Source organism: Strongylocentrotus purpuratus, unplaced genomic scaffold (genome assembly GCF_000002235.5).
Source record: "Strongylocentrotus purpuratus isolate Spur 01 unplaced genomic scaffold, Spur_5.0 spur5_scaffold_14, whole genome shotgun sequence".
NCBI lineage: Eukaryota > Metazoa > Echinodermata > Echinoidea > Camarodonta > Strongylocentrotidae > Strongylocentrotus > Strongylocentrotus purpuratus.
The window spans coordinates 19,877,523-19,900,812 of NW_022145599.1; the positions used below are offsets into that span (position 1 = coordinate 19,877,523).

General features: G+C 36.8%; 1 protein-coding gene across 1 annotated transcript in view; it reads right to left on the bottom strand.

The window, feature by feature from the left end:
• Positions 1–22,928, bottom strand: part of LOC115923804 (guanylate cyclase 32E-like) — a 48,627-nt gene extending 25,699 nt beyond the window's left edge. The window contains exon 1 of the mRNA XM_030985136.1: positions 22,536–22,928. Coding sequence (XP_030840996.1) covers positions 22,536–22,928 — 393 coding nt within the window. The remainder of the gene's footprint in view (positions 1–22,535) is intronic.
• Positions 22,929–23,290: the final 362 nt, after the last annotated feature.

The following is a 23,290-nucleotide window of genomic DNA, read 5'->3' on the forward strand; positions in this document are numbered from 1 at the left end:
AGAGCCGACAACAGGGGAAGAAGAGATTAATCATCATTACAGACGAGAATCGATAGCAATGAGAAAGTATGAGTATGCGAGACAGCTCTCCCCATTAATTCCATTTGCTTCGATTGAGTTAATCAATTTGTTTTCTGCTCCATGAATGTAGAGACGACTGGCCTAACGTGTATATGTACATCGTGCCCTTAATGCTGATATCACGTAAACAACCTTAGAATTCGTCAATTTTGAATAAAATCATTTACAATAAAAAGAAAATTATGAGGGTGGATTGGTCGTGTTATTAAACACGTACATTATATGGTGTTTTTTTGTTGTTGCTCATATTGTACGTTGAAAACTCATGAAATGATTGAAAAAAATATGTCGAAGAAATGGCAGCTTCATGACGAAGATACGTTCAATGTTGTGTGTAAATAGTAACCACATCAATCATTCGCAGTAAACTTTATATAATCGATGTTACATTGTAGATTGTACAAAATAAATAAGTGGGATGAGTTCAGATGAGTATTGGGGAGAGGGGGAGGCGGCACAAAGGGACCGCCTCTTAGTTCTGAATCTGAATATGTGTACGTCTTGGAAAAGATTGTCGATACTTCTTAATCTGAGGTGGAAAAAATCATAAGAAAACATTGTGCATCCCCCGAAGGACCCGACCAAAAAATTGAGGAAATTCACATTCTAGTGGGAATTTTTTGAGTGAAGAGGAATTATTTCAACCCCTTTCCCTTTTGATAATCCTTGATTCGCCCCCCCCCCGGTGTTTCCCTACAGTGCGTGTAAAAAAGAGCCAAACAACGACTACAAAACCTCGAACTTACAAACAATCCAATTAAGCATTTATCTTGCCAAATACTCGCTCGCCAAGCTTCAAAGGCCAAATCCATGTGGACAATTTGTTCAATTTAAGATTACAAACAGGGTTGGCTTTTTACATGAACTCGCTACAAACATGACAAACTATCCGAGCTATCGTAGTGCAAGCGAATACACATATGTTGTTTCATTACATTACACGTGGAGTCTATTTGTCATATGTCAATGTTCAAAGCTAATTGGCTGACGTGACCCCTTATGGTTCTTGAAGATTATACGTAGCATCACAGTTCAGGTTCTAACTTTGTTGGGTACTTTTCCTTCTCCTGCGAGAAATTTGCATACAAGATGGTGTATTGTACTTAAGAAATGACAAATTGTCAGGAAATAAAAATAAAACCGTATTCGTTCTATAACACTTTCAACAACCTACTGAAATACTACTAGTAAAACCTGCATCGTTTAGTGTATTGAACCCCCCCCCCCTCCCGAATTCTTAGCGCCTTATTGGCACATGGCGAGAATTAAAAAGTATTTTTCTTTGTGAAATATGCACTGCTATCAGATTGTATCATGGTTATATCTCGCAGTTCAAGAAGCAAAAATGTCTACTTAGGTGCAAATATTGAGCCCCATACCGATCCAAAAAAAGAATTGTTCCTTTAAATTAGGCTTCAATAACCTCGATCAAATCCATTCTAGGGATATCAATAATTCCTTTCCTCGTTTTTTTCCTTTTTCTTAAATTGTAATTTATTACACCTCGGAGACAAAGCCAGGAACATGAATATCTTCACCTTCGCAATGTGTTGCTTAGGTGATACGTTTCCATAGCAACGGCCATGCTACCAAGTCGCCAGAGTGCCTTTTCGTATTTCGTATTTCGTGGATTCGTATTTCACATATCCGGAATGTTATGAAGTGAATCCAATGTAATATGATTTATGAGCAGTATTGAGGAAATGAACGTTGACAAGAAAGAAACAAAATCGTAAATTATTTTTCAACAAGATATAATATATTGCTGATGATTCTTAGCAGCTAAAACACTCAAGTAACTACTATAGATTGATTTTATTTAGTGTGCTCTAAATTCAAGATTAGCCTTCAAATGTAGGAAAACTACTGTTTTAATTTCAGTGAGCAATGTTTAATCATCAGAGCTACAAATTGTCAAAATGAGGAACGAGAAATGTCAGGAAAGACCATTCTAGTTGTCTACAGTGTTGTAAAGATGTTAAAATGAGCAATAATTTTTGTTTTTGTTATCAAATCCTATGAATACGCTGCATATTATTAAGCCAAGCACAATTGTAACACAAAGAAATATATAGGCGATATAGAATGTAGAAATGAGGCCATGGACGTGGAAAATACGCTCGATTACAAAAATATAATTCTCCAGCTCTAGCAGGTAGGAGGCATAACAAAGCCAGAGTTATTGTATCATAACACTGCAAGGATCTTGAACACCCACGCACACGCGTGCGCACACACACACTCTCTCACCCCTCCCCCTCTCTCTCTCTATTTCTCTCTCCCTCTCACTTTGTCACGCTTCTACAGTTACTGTAGCGCACCTACTCTCTAAGAGCGACTTTTTAAAAGTATCCTTCCGTAAGATTGAAGTACGTTACAAGCACACTTGATTCCGGTAATTTGTCATAATTTCTCCTCAGACACGGCTCACGTTCTTGTGTTACAAAGTGAAATGGTTTATTCGCCTCATCAGTACGTAACGACGAGCAGGTGCCGATGGGGTATTAATGTTGAGCGATACATTATCATTATATCCGCATTAGTTTAGTTTGAAGAAGACGACAGGAGCTAAACGTCTTTGTGATGGAGATGTATGATCTAAAGCTCCATATTGAATACCTTTTTTAAATCTAGGGAAACGTCGCACCGAATTTTGTATTCACGTAATTGGAATTCGCGGAGTATTCTGTGTAGTGATTGAACAATTTATGAGTTCAGCATGACTTTTAATTCATCTCGTGTATTTTTGTCATGATGCTGTTTCTCCGCAATCATTTAGCGATTAGTAGAAGGCAAATTACAATGAAGCATCGCATCGAATATATTTCTGCTTTGTTTTATTACATAAATATTGTTATTCGATCCCACTTATTTAATTCGGTTGTTTCAACTATCACATGTTATTACAGTCGCTGTGATTGACTAAAAGAAAAATAACTTTTATGCCAATCGAAAATAATTTTCGATAGTAACATAGGATTTTGGCAATAGTTTGCAATATAATTGTGGAATTATTGAATTTTAATCTTCATATTTTATTTCACATTAAAATACCATGAGTGTTTTTCCCTACCTGTCATACTACGGTGACAATAATTATGGTTTAAATTTAAAGTAATGTACTCAGTGACTGACGCCGTCTCTAAACATCGTCTATAAAATGGCAGTGACTAAAGTATATGGAATTCCTGCTTTAAACCCCAAAATTTAGATTATTTAAACGATGAATTTTCAAGTGCCAACGTCTATAAAAAGGATAATCTTATAATAATAATCATCATCTAATAATGAATTACATGACATTAATACCCAATGTACGAGAGGCGTTATCTGGATTGCGTCATTACGTGCATTAATCAATATCGTCATATAATGTTAGGCCATATCCAAGTAGATTCAACGTAATTTTTCAAAAGCGCATATGGAATTCCTGCTTTAAACCCCAAAATTTAGATTATTTAAACGATGAATTTCCAAGTGCCAACGTCTATAAAAAGGACAATCTTATAATTATAATCATCATCTAATAATGAATTACATGACATTAATACCCAATGTATGAGAGGCGTCATCTGGATTGCGTCATTACGTGCATTAATCAATATTGTTAGGCCATATCCTAGAAGATTCAACGTAATTTTTCAAATGCGCATATCGCTTTATTTGTTCGTACAATGGTAGTCAATGACGCTGCCCTACGGCAACAAATTAATCTACGTTTTTAACGGTAATTAATGATTCGCCTTTACCATAACTTTGTTGGTATTTGTGAACAATTCCTTTAAGTTGTACGAAGAGTCTTTGAAGGTAGATTTCTTCAGATATTGCAAGAGACCTCTTTTACTAGTAATATTCACCCCAGACAAACTATAATTTAAAAGGAACAAACAAACTCTTCTTTCTTGGATAATGAGTCATTTAAACTCAAATATATTTTGCGTACGATAACTCTAGACCGTTGAGAAACTGTGTGCGCAATTTTCGAGGTAATATTCACGAAAATGACTTTTCAGGAAGATCCGCTTTCAACCGTAATGAACAATTCATACAATCCTAATGGGTTGTCAGTTATATATTATTTATGCGATGGCGTGGCGTGGTCGTATAATGAAAGGGTACCTCGTAACTGCTTTCAAATATTATCTTTTTTCTTTATAGGGCATTGTAATTTAAGGAATCCTCCCCCTCCCCCTCGAAAAGCATCACATAAATCTAAACAAAAGTACTAGATTAAGAAACGAGGACACATAAAACAGTTGCACTGACTTATGTGAGTCCCTGGCAAGGACTGCAGTATCTTTATTTCACTGTTCTAAATTAACGTTTTATTTTGTTAGATATACCATTTCTTCTTCTTTCTAAATTGGTCGATTTCATACCTCCCTGAATACCTCAATCGAACAGGCTGACAAATAATTGATTTTTGGCACCATATTTTACGCTCAACTTAAATTCCTCTGAGGCATCGCTTCCTCGGTCATTCTCGCCCCCGAAATCTCCAATATCTTGATATCCTTTATCAACAGTCACATTCATCTCCTTCTCGCAGGCCTTTACCCTACTTGAGCTATACAAAAAAAAAAAGTAAAAGCTTAGCACCTTTTGTGCACGCACCGGTGGTATACAATGAGCAAATGGGTAGGATCGATTTCTAGCAAAGAGCGGCTAGGATGAGGGGGAAATATGTCTCATGGGGAAGGATTGCTTTGGCGATGAATGGCTAAACTGTGCCAAGTGTACCATTCATATGTGAGTTACAGAGAGGCAGGTGTTCTATCCATACATATATTTATGCATATATATATATATATATATATATAAAATGTGTGTCCTGATTCATCTCCGTATTTGGCAGCGACGGTATAGAGATTACACTTTGAAGAAATTGCATTTTCTCAAAACTTTGTGATTTTATTTCTAAGGGATGATGTATATATTATGTGTGGGTGTGCGTTGTGGGAGGGAATGTATGTATGTCTATGTGTGTGAGAGGAGATGCGTGTGTGTGTGTGGGTGTGCATGTGTGTTATATCGCTACCTTCTTCTAACAACCAAGAATCTGGCAACTGGAAAATTCTGTTTTTTCTTTGTAATCTATCGTAGATATGAAAGTAGTCACCAACTTTTGCAAAAGGGCATATCCATAAGCCCTGATTACAAATATATGATTGATTACAGATGCATTAGGAGAAATCAGTTTTAAGTCATAGGACGACTTTAATATTTATCTTATAGAGATCTATTCTCTTATTCCAATAAATCTGTGTCGAAGCGATTGGTATCATGGTTCGTTTGCTAAAGGAGCTATATTACAGCTGTTCAACAGCAAATTCTTGGTAAAATGGTTCAATGTAATCCCTGATAAATACATCGTCTAATGCTTTAATTGAAATTGAAACTGATACACCCTCATCGTTCATAGTATAACTACTTTTGAAAGTAATTAGGTTCCGATAAGGTAGTTTTAGCTGGACGATTTCCTTCTCAACGATAACCTTCAATAAATAATATACAAACTCTTCGCCTTAAATATACAGTTGAGTTCTGGTCATGCGATTGCACTGTGAAAGAAACGATCAGAAAAGGTTGTTCATCTAGCATATAAGTATTGGTGTGTAATGCAAGGTTCTACAATCATCAAAATGATAAGAATTTTTGCCCAGCCTTGGTAAAGTTACAAGCACTGTACACATGAAAATGAATATGGGACTACCCGAACATGTGGCATAAAAATCCGTCCCGATTTGTATGACGTTACATACCATATATAGATAATTAAAGCAATTTAAGAGCCATGCTTTTCAGGGAACATTTTTTATCTGATGTTATTCCACACTTGGATAATAGAATGATATAACGCTCACAAATTATTTTTCAACTCAACCTTCTCTTTAATATGCACTCCCTAGAATTACAACCTGTGCGTCTCTCTGTTGATCCAACGACATTGGTCGCAGTCTCGCAGAGGTGTCCACAAGCTCTCCAAGTGTCAGGCTAGGTGCGTCCGCAGCGAGGGGTTCTTGTGACGACTTGCAGAGCACGAAAGTGTATTCCGACACCTCGCCACCATAACGCTAACACCCTCTCGGATCTGGATCTTCTAAAAAGTTCATCTTGCCTTTTGGTATTTACCTCCTGCATCCGTGCTTAATACGACAGGACAGTCGTAAGAGGGCGGGATAACCCGTTTTCTCTTTGATATGGCGTCGTGTTTCTTCTTTGGCGATTCTTGGCTTCTCTCACACCCGACGCGTCTGGCAAGTGAAAAAGGTATCATATCGAGTTTCAAATCGAATTGAGCGCTGCCCGGCACGTTTCTTTTTTCTTCAATGTGAAGCTTACCAGGCTTACTGAGACATTTTATTGTAGCCTTTTTACTGCTAGAAGCCCCCTAAAACCACTAGAAAATCTCAAATCGAGGGTTTGTTCAAAGGATGCGGGTAACTACACTGTCTGTTTTATGTCTTGCGATGCTATGATAAACCAGTGTGCTCTTAAATGAAATACTACTAAACTAATTGTTGGCATGCTGGTTTATTTGTCTTTCGTTAAGTTTGTCATTTGGTCTAAATGATGCACACATCATTTTAATTACTTATTCTAATAAGTAATAATTAATTATGCAAATATGAAAGTTTGAGAAATTTCAACTTTTTTCCCCTTTTTTAAAATTTTTCAATCGACATAATCATGTGCACATAAAATAACATTATTACACAAAGTAAACATCTGAAAGGGGAGAAATAGGTTTTCATCCACTCTGTCGTCTGTTCTTAATTCATTTGTGGCGTTAACTGGGCTCCACTTAATTACACAGTGAGTTCCCTGCATAATGATTTGAATATGTCACAACGAAAAGACGGTCTACTGGATGATCTGTGGAAAGCATCTTTAATGACTAGATTATCCAGAAGAGTAGGCACCTGATGGACTGCAAACAAGGTGCCTCCGCGAATGGCAAGGCTGTGTCTTCAATATGAGGGCAAGCCCAACGTGAAGTGGAAGATAGGAAATATTCATTATTCGGAATCACGCAGAGGAGACCCATTGTCGACTGCTTCGACACCACAAGGGTATCATGTTCTTTTTATTACAATATTCGTATCAGAAACATTGGTGTGAAAGCTCTCATCAGAAAGGACATTGACCCAAAATAAACGAAGTCGTCACCAACAACAGAAAGGGCTGGTGCACCCAAATATATTTGTATTGATAGAATGGTATTCACTCAGGAAGAAGGGACATATTTATTATAGTCCTAATCATTGCGGGGTGATTTCTATTACGGCATTCAGTTTGAGAAAATAGTCAAAAGATATCAATCAGAATGGACACAACTCCGGATCTGAAGTCTATGGCACCAGGAAGTCGTGATGTCACTCCAGTGAAAAATTCACAATCATGTGGATTTATTCATATGAAACCACGGAGAACGGGTGTGAACGGCTAGTCTGAAGGTTCGTGAAACAATGAAGTTACTGATGTCCCATAATCACATTCATAATGGAAAATGATTTTGAAAACACTTATCCAAGCCTAAAAATATTTGACATCATGGCGTTCTAACGCAATACTTATAAAACACTCATGATTGAAATATTGATAGGTAATTGGACAAAACGGGCAATGAAGTTACTGTTTTCCAAAATCATATTCATTATGGAAAATGATTTTGAAAACACTTATCCAAGTCTAAAAGTATTTGACATCGCGGCGTTCTGACACATTCCTCATAAAACACTCATAATGGAAATATTAATAGGTACGCGTTACGGTCAATTACACAACGAAGCTTCGGCTGTCCTCGTAATAATCACATTCATGGTGGCAATTTACATTTTATTCATACAAAAAGTAGACAGAAGTCAAACAGACTCAATTAATGAGGCGTTTGACATCGTTAGGGAGGTCTAGGTATCATTCTTAACTCCTGTTCATATTACTTTTTTTTAATACGGAATCGTGCAGTTGGGACTCATCGGAGGAAGTACAGCTATCGATGTCTCATATCTTTGCATTACCACATTAATTTGTTTCTTCTTAATATATAATATGGTTATCCCTGGGTTGTGATTCGACATCAATTATTGGTGAATGGCAAAAGAGTAATAACTCCCTGATAGCCGATTGTCATCCTCTTCATATACATATTGCCAATATTTGCAGCGATTTATATTTGTATCTATCATTAGTAAAACCCGTGTCGGTGCATAATGATCCATCAGGTGTACCTTCACTAACAATTCTCATTACCTTCGATGAGAATTGGAAATGTAGGAGCAAAATCTGATATACGTTTGTTTTGGTACGCCGATTATAAAGAGTGTAACAACAAGAGTGGAACTATCACAATGCACTTTTCTGTATTAAAGGCTATTACGTGTATTTTCCCCGGTTCGAGGTGAACTATCACGCACACCTTCTCATCGTTAATGGATGATTCTCGGATATGATAGCAGACGATTCCTGAAAAATGCTTCAAAAGGATAACTTCCAGTGAGGTCAGTTATTGCAATTAGAAGGCAAAGAAAAGAATACATATTATATGAATTACAATATTGAGAAAATACTATCAAAACGCAGGCCATCACTTTCCTGTCAAGGTCTCCCACAGTGGCGAAATAGATGAATGAAATAAGAAAAATCATATTATTGGATATTTTTAAACCGCACATAGCATAACAAGGTGCTCAAAGGTCTCTAATATTGCCCCGGTTCTGCTAACCTACCTATTTTTGTGCTCACAGCATTCGAGGAATTTCTTGCTACCGGTACTCATTTAATACTTGGGTGGAGAGTGTCAAAGGTGGATTAATGTCTTGCCAAATGACACGCCACGACGGTACTCTATCCCACATCGGGCGCATCTCAGCGACACCCCTTATGAATAAAGGGAGATCAAATACGTTCATTGTGCTAACTGGCAAACAGGTACACCGTTAAATAACACATCAACCGTAAATTTACATGAATGGAGAACCTCATCATCGAGAGAGATTTGACTTGGCAAGCGAAAATCATTCAATGATATTCTTTTGTATTTTTCTTTTCAACTAAGAACAATATGTCTTAACAATATTTAAGTATAAGATTATATCGGCATTCATCTTGTCAAGCTCATATAAAGCACTTTCTGATTTGTTTTGCATTTCCCTGAAAAATACAACGCACATACTTGATTTGAATTACTAAAAACTGATTGAAAACAGACGTGAAAACCAGGGAGATATGTACAATTTGTCCATGGTATTGCAAAGAATAATGGACGAACAAAATATGGAAAGCTTTGTCGAACGAATATTGATATAAAACAACATAAACACTTGTCAAAACCTGCTTATCTGGTGAGTCAATAAAACTTTGCAGTAAATATGTTCGTGAAAAATGTGAACACAGTTCATCAAACAAAAATTAGGATAACGAAATCAGCATTTAGTAAATGCCCCAATCATCTATTCCTCTTTACTGTTGATGTCATTCATGTATTGTTGTATACAAAGCGGGACAATGCCCGCCGCAAAAAGCTTTCGCATTTTATAAGCATTATTTACCATTTTTAAATGCTTTGCTTTTCGATGAATTCGCTTGCTTTGTGAAGGCCATGCCTGAAGTTCTATAGCTTCTCGGTATTATAGTTTTTCTTTAAGTGTCAGTTTTTTTTATAGATTTGCCTGTCATTTTTACATGGAGTGTGTTTTGCCCTGGGCGTCAGCTATGACGTCAAGCTATTATGCCATTGTGATCTTTTCTAGCCTTTTATCAAGTGTAGTAACCGAATAAGATGTGTGTTTTCACTTTTCAAGTGGCTTACCTCAAGAGGAATTAGAGCACAGAACGTACGTTTTGAAAACATTTCTTTCTTCCATTTTAGTCTTCACTTTCCAAGTCAAGATCATAATTGGGGTGTACAATGTTGGCTTAGTGACCATGGATTTGATAGTCTACAAATGGTTTTCGTATTAATGCATACAAAACATGACAGTTTGACTTTTAGCATATCGAGGGTCCATTTTATAAACACTTGCCTTTGATTCAAAATGTCCATCGCTTCACGTCAAATCGCAATTATGTACTAATGAGCTGGGAGTTATTGAATTTGCGATTGATGGGAGGACTTGTAATAAATCAGAATCAATTGCATTTAAAATGTAATACAAAATAATGCAATGTTTTTGTTTAATAGGTAAGTACTGTCAAGATCGCAGAGGCACTAACTTACCTCTTTAAATACTAATCGTGTTCACATGCTGAAGTTTATTATTGAAGGAATTCATAAACTTGGCAACTATGCCCATCTTACCACCGTTGATTTCATTAAGTAAATCTTTCAGTTGTGATCAACAAGCTTGTACTCGTAGGAGTGCGAAGGTATATCATCCAAGTCATTTGCAACTTCCTGACTGAACGCACTCAGAGCACACACATGTAAACATGTGACTTTCCCTTGCTAGAAGTATTATGTGGTGTCCCGCAAGGCAATAAGTTAGGATCGGTACTGTTTATTGGTTCTTGTTAACGATGCTGTATGCGATCAGGAAGCTCGATGGAAATGTATTGATGATCGAGAATTTTGAAAAATTGTTAAACGTAATTATACCCCCACACTTCAAATTTCACTTGATCTTCTCTTTAATATGGTGCAAAGATAATTACTTGCTCCCGAAACCATGTAAATGTAATCTCATGACTACAACATTCTTAATAAACTCAAGCCCTCGTATTTATTATTATCTGAACACATCCCATCTTAATAATGTCTAAAGACTCTAACTACTAGGATTCACAATACAAAATGAGCTAAAGTAAAACTTACGTATCTCCGATATTGCAACAAACGCATCTCGAAGACTACACACACTATCTCTCTCTCTCTCTCTGTTTCTCTCTCTCTTTCTTTCGTCCCCATTAACTTGATCTATCTTTCCCTCCCTCCGCCTCCTTCTTTCTCTATTATGTCTGTCTCTCTTTCTTTATGGCTTCCCCTTTTCTCTCTTCATGCATGTCTTTTAATTGTTATCTTGCATCCCATATATTGCCCTTTTTAATATATGCATTAACGCATTGTATGATATACATACAGTTTGTACTTTCAAGCATTGTCAAGCAATTTGTATTTCCATCGTATTTTAGCAATATTGCTTTACGTAAATATTTGAATATTGCATACAATGTCTCAGTCTATCAAAAAGTCTCTCTTTCTCTTTCTCTTTATCTATCTCCCTCTTTTTTTTCCTTCTTTTTTCTCATTAAGTACCTTCAATTATCGTTTATTCAATAAAAGAAGGAGGGCCAGACTAAATTTGCAATTATAGACCCGAGTTTAAAAGTCCATCGGCTGAATAAAATTAGGAATGGATTTTTCACAAAGCGTATCTTCGGCTCTCTACTACGAACAATGCATTATAATTACCTCCATCAAGAGTGGCGGCATAAGTAATAACCAGTTTTATACCCCATAATTAGTCTGCACTCTTCACACTTTAACTTCTAAATTATATGTAACATCTTACCACATTTTCCCAACAATGACGCACAAGAAAAATATCTTAATTCTATATCTACCTTTCGACATTTTTTCTGTCTATATCTCCTTTAAATTATAAAACCATTATGACACACAAGAAGAGAAAAGTTGTTATCCGACTCAGAAGTAACGTGTTTTTGTTTATGAAAGGCTACAGGGTCATCGACACTTTGGTGAAACAGAGGCGTTGAATTTCAACTTCAGAGCACTTAATACTAAATTTGAGGCCATTTTGAAAGCAGCTGGGGGTCGGGTGGTCAAGGGCTAAACAAATTCTCTGGACATCGGCTCCAATTTCAAATTGTCTTTGTAACGGAGCATCTGGACGTTTATCTGCCATCTATGTCACCAACGAGCCTATATTCAAGCATATACTAACATACGTGTTACTCATCATTTGAAACACCACCCGCAGGAACTGAAGCGGGAAGCATATATTCAGCTAGTGTAACACTTGCACACTGTTTAACTAATATGCAGACAGTACACCCTCGTAACTTTTTTCAGGCGCTTACAATATAAACACTTAACACATGAACAAGATTGTGAGTTCCGATTCTCAGCTGTATTATTTAAACTACAAAAGAAACAAAAAGAAACGTACTGTAATTTGGATAACGACCAGGACCCCAATGCATGAAATTTACGAGAAAAATGACTAATGGCATCTGTGCAATCAATATCAAATACCATGGCAACATCACTCAAGAGCCAATCAAATCAAAGTTACCATGGCATTTACTATTAATGGCAAAGTCACCAATGCTAAGTTTATTGCAACCGGATCCTAATGCTTTATATCTTTTCATAACGTTTATGTCGAACGCTCCATATATAAGAAACATTTAAACCAGGTCGGTATTGCTACTATTTTTTTTTTTTTTTTTTTTGGGGGGGGGGGGGGTATATGTACAAGCCAAAATCAAGGAGATTAGATAAAAGTTTTTTATATAACGAATTTAACCAAACCTGTACCTTGTGTACACATGGGTCTTAATTGCGTCACTGATACGTTGGTCATTTGACGGGCACAGCACCTAAATGTCAAGTGCTGGACCGGTATGTATACTGATCACGTGACGTGCCCGTCTGGCTTCTTTGTGACGCCACGCGCCCTGGCCGAACAATAGAAAGATCACGTCACCGATTCATTATTGTCTTCTTCGGAAGACAGCTCCATCTGTTATACGAACTGGTGTGTTTGTCATTGGTGTGTATCCAGGGGGTGGGGCTATAACAGGAGGGGACGGCGAGGGTATACGTGGGAATCCTCCCCCGGATATTATTCAATATCTTAGGCAATTTCCCTGCAATCTGAGGCACATTGCAAAATAGATTCTTCTATTACGATTTCTTGATTTTATTTTGGATTGGGTTTGAGTTGGAAGCGAATACAAACTTCGTCCCCCTGCTAGGTACTTTATTATGTTTCAATGGTATTGATCTTAGTAAAAGATGGCACTATTTGGTTGCCTCTTGAAATATTATATCTGTAAAATCCGAAAGCGATGATTGATTAAACTTTAATTAGAAACGTTGACCATTTCAAACCTCGCACACACGAACAATTCTAACGAATATTACTCAATAGTTAATCATGTCAAATCTGATTGCCGCCGTCGGCATGGCTTATCCAATTTATCCACATATCTCATCAATAATTTGCACAAGTGCTGGGATTCTCTTTTCAGCCATTGCTCGCAAATTGCTCAATAACTCAATAAGCGCGTTCGGCATATTGCGTGTTATCTAATATAATCAGTATATAATCATTCAAGCCTTCACTAATGGACAAATCAAAAGTGAACCTATCAGTATGATACAGTCACCAGCAGAGCTATAGCTCATATCCCATTAAATTGACACTAAGAGGCTGTTCACACCGGCAGAGATAGCGCGGTCTAGCGCGCGCTATCTCTGCGGTGTGGAAGGTACAACGTCGTTTCGGTCCGCCCAACAGCGAGCCACGGCGAGCCAAAACGGCGTGCCAGTACCGGAGCACCTCTTGGGGGTGGTCCACGAGAGATAGCGCGGCCTAGCGCGCGATAGAGCGCGCGCTAGACCGCGCTATCTCTGCCGGTGTGAACAGCCTCTAAGGGCGCGTTCATGCTTGATTTTGACGGCCAGAATCAGGCATCTGTTACGCGTTTAGTTTAAAACACGGTTGCGTCTTAGCTCACTTTTGTAGAATCACCGAAAAACGGCGATCACGATCGCCGATCGTAAACTCACAAAAAGATGCGTTTACAATTTGTAAACGCGTTTAAATGGGGTCAACGCACTGACCTCTAGTGGGTCTACGTAGCATGCACAGTGAAGGTTTGCGAATCCAGCTGGAAGACCAATTAAGGCCACACACTGAGAATTGCCTGGGGGAGCCAGAGAAGTAAGCATGAACACTACATCGTGGAACTGCGATCACGATGAGCGTTTACGATGAGCGTTTCAGATCGCTCATTCTGCCTTCAAAATTTAAGCATGAACGCAGCCTCAGTCGACTACATCTGATTGGTTCTCCAAAACATTGGTCCTCACAAAATCTTCCTGCTGCACGATGAGGAATGATATTCCAATCACACCCTTCGATTCCAAAACATTAGTTGCAAACACAGCAATTATCATTTTGAAAAATAATTATATACGTAAATGGAATGTAATTTTGATAAGCAACATATTAAAATGAGCAACAAAGCGCTGTATACAAGAGATAGATGCTTGGTTAAAATATACACTATTTTCCCCCATGCTAATAGTAATACCGGAGTCTTCCCCTTTATGAAAAAAAAACATGATAATATATGAGGGGTTTTTATATCCTCCTTGTAAAACCTGCTTAAATCAAGAACGTTATTATGAAGGTGAAACAGAGAGAGAGAGAGAGAGAGAGACCGGATCGTCACGTCTTCATTAGTTTTTCATCTGAAGGGGTTTTGAATCAATGGCTGCCGTATTGGTAGCGTTGTCTCTGCTTGTGTGAAAAGGGACTTTTAGATTTGCACAACGACAACGTGGATTTCTACGATCGACGTCCTTTTAATGCACTGCCTTGAAAGGACGTCACACGTATCAGGCCACGCAAATCTAAAAGTCCCAAATATAAACAATATTCCCCTCTTTTTTGGCGTCATTGAAAAAAAGGGTGCACAGGTGCATGTGATCGTAGTCCTCCGGCAAAGTATAATTTTGCTTTCACTTATCATTAACAGGATGATGGATATGCGTACTATAATTACGCACGACAATACACGCGTAGTATCGTACTTTGTGCTTCCTTTGTAGATATTTTTATTTTTCAATTTATGAGTGGATTTTACGAGTCATTCCGTGGCAAAACGTGTTGTCACGAGGCAACTTCGACCGTCGCTATAAAATATGCAGTATGATCAAGCCTGTAAAAAAAGCTTTGTGCGAATAACTTAGCCCATTGCCTACTAGAACCGTGTAGTCCCTGTGTTAATGTCTATCGGGAAATGTAATTCAGGAGTAAACGGGTTAGTAATACCCAGCTTGCTGAAGTGAAGTATAACAACAATGGTGTCTCCATATGAAACGTAGAGAATTATCTCACAAATACGAAAACGCAATGTAAAAACACACGAACAAATCCACACACGAACTATTATTGTGTTGCAGACTACTTTGATGCGGATAGGCGATTGAGTAAATATTCGCATTAATATCATTTCGATAAATAAGTTACTATAATGAGTAGTTGTAGATTGTGCAAAAACAATACAAATATAAAGGAACCATAACGGATATTTTATCTGATTTTAAATTAATTTACAATTTCTTTTTCAATAAAGTATTAGTAGCGTAACTAGTGCATAAACATAAACTTCTTAGTTATGGCAAAATGCACGAAGACTTTAGGGATGAAAAAACGAACATACTTACAAAAAACAATACAGAAAACCGAACGGTTATATGAAAGAATTAGGCACTATCATGCAATTAAATATGGTTTCGCAATATAATTTTTTTTTCTCTCTCTATCCCTTCATCTCTCACCCTTTCTTTCTTCCTCTCCTCCTTCTCTCTCTCTCTCTCTCTCTCTCTCACTCTCTCTCTCTCTCTCTCTCTCTCTCCATGTCTCTCCCCTCTTCCCTCTCTCTCTCTCTATACATACATATATACATATATCTCCTTCTCGTTCCTTCTCTCCGCGCCTTTCCCGCTCGTTCATCGTTGTCCATCTTGTTCTATCTCTCTCTCTTCCTCACTCGATACTTTTTTTGTTACTTGTGAACATTTCTCTCTAGACAGCACTGACCTATCAATTCTGTCACCCATCGATATGTCAATGATATCATATAGACATATTAAGCGCAAGGGAGGAATTAATAATTCTGGCTCGTGGGAAATGACCAATTATTTGCGTGTTCAATGCCGAAAATATCAAGTCGCGATGCGTAATCCTCTAACGGGAAAATAATCTCGCCAAGACCGCTCAACTAAGATGTCTGACCTTCTCAGGAATACTGTTACATGCTCGAAAACTTCTTCATGTCTCCGCCCAAAAATGTCAATGTTTCGACTGACCACAGGCAAAGGATCTTTACGTCTCTATCACATCATGATCAATACTTAAGCGAAACCGCTGATGCCCCCCTAATGCCACCGATAAAAAAGTGCTCGTTTCTCACATTTGTCGAATATCTAGATGGATTGAGCTGGGTTTGCTTCTGATAATGTCGACACACGAAGAGGCCCAGCTCACCACTAGCTCAAGCGTGAGGGCTTAAAAGAGGGGAGAGTGTAGAAGACAGAGAGAAGTGGCGTATCCAGTTTAAAAAACTGAGGCCGAGGACGATTGCTTTTTCTCGGAAGGGATCGGGAGCGGTTGCTTGGGTTTGTCAATTCCAATAATGAAATCAAGAAGAAATGGAACGTAATCATGAAGATCTATCTACCTTTCAGACAATATTGATTCGCGAAACTCAATTGGGCAATTTATCGGACCAAATGGCTGCCATTACATTAAAATGAGCTACATTACTCCGTGATAAGCAACAAAAAATAGAAATGCAATCTTGAGCAAATCAGGGTTCTTTTTATGGATCAGCCATTAGTTACGATCGGGCGGGAGACATACCTCCAGTTTCGGGCATTACATTATGCCAATATTACCCAGTAATGTTTCTTTAGGGGGGCAATATAATGTGCACAGATCGACGTTGCATTAAAGAGAATAAAGTAAGTTAAAATGGAAGGGGATTTTGTCAATGGCAACTTTATTGCTTTAAAATTGATCACTCCTTTATCTATCGCAATATAATGCTCTCGTATGAAAAGAGACTATAAACTGCTACTTTACGTTTATATTCTAAGTCTGGGAATATGAGATAATCTAGTTTATATTTGCTTCACCGTTCATCCCCCTCCCCATTAAAATAAATCAGATATGTAAAAAGTGCGTTTCATTTATGATAAGGGTATATGAAATATTGATCTTTTTCTTGGATATCAATTGCTTTCTCCCTAGTTTTAGGACATGTAAAGGTATATTAACTCTACGGTGAACCATCATTAAAACATGTTCATCGATAGCGTACTTGACCTGAATTATATATATAAATTTGTTCAGGATGCTGGTGGCGTAAAAGTTGGCAACGCAACGCTTTATCATCAACCTTGGTCTTATACTTCCTCCTCATTCATAATCATGGTAAAACTCGGGTAAGGCGATTATTAAATTTCATTCCACACTCAACGTCACACTCATAATTTTAAATATAACAATTTTGGTATCCCGTGCGTTAAGCTTCATCAAATTATTAAATGAATGTTTTTAAAAATTGTATCTAATTTGAAAATTCCATTCACCTATTTCTTGTAAATGATCAAAGATGATTCTTGAATGATCAGTTATTCCAAGGGGATACCAATTAATTTGTATTTTACCTGTTTATATGTTTGTGTATTTATCTATTTTGTTTTTGATGCTGTTATTTGTTTTTATTATTACCAAACAGGGCCTCATGGAAGACCACCAAAATTGGTGATATGTGCCACCCTGTATAAATATCAGAAATAAATAAATAAATAAATAAATAAAATTTAAATTGTCATATTTTGGAATGTCACTTACTTCATTCATAAGGTTGATGCAGTGCTTATAAAGAAATTATATAAAGCAATGCCATAATGTAATTACTAATACAATTATCATATTACGAACAAAACACAGAAGCGTGTACACATATAGACTATTCCTCGATGTTACATTTCGTACAGATTCATATTGATAAACAAAATGGTTGAATTGTATCCTATGTTCTATTCTATAGGTTGAATGGATTGGGGTTAGTACATGACAAATCATTTCTATATTTCGACTACTCGTTCCGCATTTGCTTATGTTCCTAATAGACGTTTACACGAACGTATTTCTATCAATCCAATTATTTGATGTATGTATTTTATTGTAAATGTAATCATTGTATGGTTTATATGGTTTATACATGTCTGATTTTCATTTTTGTGAATAAATTAAATCAAATTGGATTGATCTGACAGTTCAAAGCCATCACAACTAACGACAGGTAGAATAATATTCTTCATTTTCTGATTACAAGGCACTATAGGTACACACTTCTCCAAAGCAAAATATTGGAAAATATCGGCAAACGCCTCAAGGGTAAGTTTCAGGAGGCCAAGTGGAGAGCTAAGAAAATATGAGTAAACAGAAAGCTCATAGGCTTTCACCATAAATCAGAAAAATGAACGTTTGTAAATGTCTAAGTTTGGATTTTTTTCCGGCAAAGATTGTCGACATATCCACATGGAATGTTACAAAATCATTACTCTACAAGTCTTCTGAAAATTGGAATAGATTATAATGCTAGATAATATAGTTATTCATTAAACATCCTATTTAAATTCCATTCATATTTGCCATTTTGTGTCATACACCTATATCTGCATCCAAAAGCATTTTATTCATAAATAACTATTGCTTCTCAATAGTATTAACATAAGTAGAGCGTGAATTCACTCTGAAATGCTTAACAAAAGTCATAACATCAACCAAATCGGTTATACTATTAAATACGATATCAACTTCTCGAAAAATCAACCTAAGGCATTTCAGTAGCAATGTAAGAACATGACGATGACGTATCACGTGATCCAAACATGATATCGACGGGATATACAATTATTGATTTTTTTTTTTTAATAATATTTTTTTAGTAACACGTCTGAAAAATTTGTCGCGACGGTCTTAAATATCCATATTATTAATGGAAAATTCATTTCAGGGTCTTTGGTCCAGTTTGCATTTTTAATTGCCAGAACACTGTACACTGATCTGTGTGACATAGTAATTTCTTCCTGGTATAAACATACAAAGGAGTAATATACTGAACGCCTAAATGGCGTCTGTACATACGCCTTCACGCGTTATCAAAGGTAATACAAAGTTTTGGTATAAGGTCATTATTTCGGTTCAAATGAACATATTGGAAGCATATGCGATCCTACAATATTCAATGATCGTTGTCGCTTAAATCGAGTCTAATATGATGAATTTGTGAATAATAAACTTTTGATATTACCTTAGCTTCAAGGCAATGTTTCTTGACTTAAACCAACCAATATTCTATTCCCATTTATAAATTATATATAAAAACTGCATATTCCGAGATTTTCATGGTCACAGCTACCATTGTATATATGTCCGTAGGCGCAATTTTTAATTTATCGGGAGCACCGATAAATTTGAAATCTCTCGAAATCCTAAGCCTTTTAAAGCCCAATTTTTTCAGAGTTGCTTCTTTTTAACACTAGGTTTCACAATGGCAATCCGAATTTTAAATTTCATAATAAAATCCTGTTGAAATATTACCATAACTTTGTATCACGTTTATTACAAGCAGTCACCTGAAGAAAACTCACGACTACTGATAATTATGGACAAATCAAAATATGGATGGAATAATTTTCTCTTGCACAACACGAATAATTTGCTTAAAAAATCATATGATATACATGAAAAGGCGTAAAATGCCATTTTATAGCTAGCTATGTCTCGCATGTGACGTCACGAATCCTGACGCTCTACGGAGGACCGCTGAAGGCAGGAAATCTGGATCTGAAAATTAACATTTTTGAGAAATGATTACTGCGGGCCCCAAACATATTTTGAAGAAGGAATTTGTTATATTTGATAAGTAAAGCTTTCCCTTTACATGAATGGTATGAATTTGCATCAATTTAAAACAATTTTGATTCTTTGGGTGACTACTTAATCCACATTCTGGCTCGCAACAGTATTCTGGTACATAACGCAAGTCTTGATCTCAGTACTGTGAGAAAGCAAACTTCCCTATTCCTCAGCTATAATGGACCGGATTTTAAACAATACATATTCCGGTGTGTATTTCGATAATGGCCTGCATCACCGTCGTATTCCTTAGCAACGCTTGCTTGAGGAGTTATAAAGACGTCTTTCATACCGAGACCTATGAATGAATCGTATAAGATAACCTCAAGTATACATCTTCCTTTACTGAATGGCCGAGAGGTCTATTAAAAAGGATATTGTGTATCGAATGCTACTTGGCATTTTGAAACGTTTTGTCAGTCAAAATGCCACATGGTATAAAATATGTGTAAATATACATTAAGTTTGTGTATATATTTTTTTTAAATATGAATCGTATGAATGGTTTGATTACCGCTTGTAATATTTAGTTCATCTTCGTGAAAGGGTGCAAGTAGAGGAAGAAGTAAGACGATTTGTCTTTTTAATGATGAAAGAGATGGTCTTTGCGGTAAAACGGGATTTGCCTCTGGACAGAAAATATTAAAACTTATTTGTGATGATCATATCTTTCGCAATCAGATATTAAATGAAAAAAATCATCAAATTTTGTAGGCCAAACAAAAAGCTTACAATCAGTGAATCAGAAGAATCCATGCAGGTGACATTCAATGAAGGTTCTCATGTTTTGTCAGCATCGGGACAAAATATTTTGCCAGATGCAAGACGGAACAAGGAACGCTACGTTTCAAATGCTTTCGAGACATAATAATTAAATTTATCTTCACATATAAGGACCTTATCAAAGTCCCCCTAGACCATTAACTCCCATACGAATTTACTAATTCCAAGTAACAAGTCTCTCTCTCTCTCTCTCTTTCTTTCTTTTTGATTTGATGTAATTCTGATCATCATGAAAGGCCGTTACAACCCATAACGATTGCTTCTAACCACATATCGAGCTAAGCAACCGCCAATCAAACCGGGATGAAATAGTGCATCTCGGGCTCGGATCGCATCATTGATTTGCGCCTGCCAGCTGAAACAATAATATACACTTTGTGGAACATGTTCCAAGGACAGGAATCTTCACATCGCGTTAAAGGCTTCTCAAATCCAGTCATCATTTCGGATTATTGTCTTATCGAGTATTTACTGCATCTGCTGGGTTTCACCCTTTTAAAGACGTCCTTATTTTGCATGCAAAAAGTACTTTTTTTATCAATTAAATTGCGAAAGGTAGTAAGTAACAGGTAACCCAAAGTTATACGCACACAAACAAAAGAGGAGTTCACTTCTCCAACTCCTCAACAAAAAAATCTTTAATAATCCTTCCTTTTTTTCAACGTATTTAACATAGATCATTCGATAATGCATACATAATTTCCTCTTGCAGATTTTGTAGAATATACTTTAGGTAGAGAAGAACTTACTCAAAGACCTAAAGGACAGGATATTTTGTTGTATTTTTTTTTAATCACTTACGGATATTTGTCTAAGGTAAAGAAAGTCTATAGTACTTGTCACCGGGAAACTGGACGTTTATACATTCATCTTCAGAGAATACCATTGAAGAGAGCCATAACTTAAGCTTTTCGACTTGCACTCATCAGAGTAAAACGCAAGAATACATTCATCTTCAATTTTATTATAGAGAAATAAGCAATGAAGTCCTAATACTTAAAGAAAAAGTGTGACATTTTGAAGTCATGAAAGCAGCTGATAACGGGCCTACGATGTGAATATTACACGAACTGTCAATAAAGGTCGGCATGTTAATTTCACTTTCACATGATACGATGTGCTCAGAAAGCTCATTTATTTACCAAACTGTTACATATATCCGATTAAAGTTGAACAAGTGAAATAGTTTGAAATATTAAAACAAATATATACTGAGAAAGAGAGAGAAAGAGAGAGTATATCTCATAAATGAATATAACAACTTTGTTCACTGTCTTGAAAAAGAATTAATTAAAAAGATACAGTGAAACATTTAATCACATGAGTTTAATAAAAGTGTCCATCCAGAGTTTGACGAATGTATAATAATGTAAACAGAAAAGTATATACTTGCTTACTTTAAATCAGATATGTAAACGGCCCACAAACACGTCTATATATATATATGTAAAAAGAAAAAAATTCTGCTATTTTCATCATGCTAATATTGTATATGAGCCAATCAAGTGGAATGTTGAGAGTAGATAACGGAGAAAACCATATCAACCGTGAAAGCGATTCGTACATTTGCCGAAAATAGACTTCTAAGCAGAGGAGTAATTTTGCTTTCTCGTTCTCTAGGTTTATTGGACGGCTATTTTAAATGTCATATATGGTTAGGATGAATCAGCATTTACAAATTGAAATATGGAATTTATTAAGATCCGCCAATATACTTGCACCGTTTTTATCTCGTCTGTCTGTCCGTCGTCTGCACAAAATGCAATATTTCAAAAATGCACGTAGGACAGGATAGGTAAGATAATTGAAATATATATCTTAAAAAGATAGCAATTCCCCTTTACACAGTTATTCATGTTTTAAAATTGAACATAAACCATGACAAATAAAATTGAAAAATAAGCTTCTTTTAAGTGAAGAAAGAAATATAATTAAGGACGTAAGTGTGACACATAAGATTTAAAATTATGAATGACTTACATATGATATCATGGGTAGATTCCAGGCAGCAGCTACTTTAGCCTCCGTGGTACAAGTTAGTCCAGGACCTATGAAAGCAACAATTCCATCCCGCCATTGGTCCGACAGGGCGCGTATAGAGCCTTCCTCGTTGCCGTACGTATCCAACCAGCGGAACTGGAGACGATATCCCGGCAGCATGTCCGGGTTATTGTTCACGTCCCGTACCGCTACGGTCATGGCGCCGCCGTTAAAGCGGACTAGACGGGCCACCTTGGTCTTGTCAGGGGCTAGAAATCCGAGAGTGATGACCTGGGTCTCATTCTGCGAGCTTGGGTCTATGTTGCTGATCTGGGCATGGTTTAGACCTAGCAGGCAGAGGACCAGGATCGTTAGATAGAACATGACTTCCATGGGTCTATCTTTTCGATGGTATTCACACATGCCTTATCTCCAGGGAATGCGCCGTCTCTTGAAGACGGCACACCTTAAACGTTTATGAATCTATTCCTGTGGTTCGTCCTATCCAAACACAATAACAACTTTTCTCAGCTTGGTTTTGCATAAAAACACCCCATCATGTTTAACCTTTGCTTTAGAAACAGACAATCGATCCAAATTTCCAATGATTATTTGCCTCTCAATAATACAAGTGTAAATGGGAAATTCAAAAGCAAACGAAACAACTATTTGCTTTTAATCGCCCATTAGAGGATTCAGACTAAATAATCGAAATCAGAAGAGTCCTGTCTCAATCTGCAGCTGAAAATCAAATA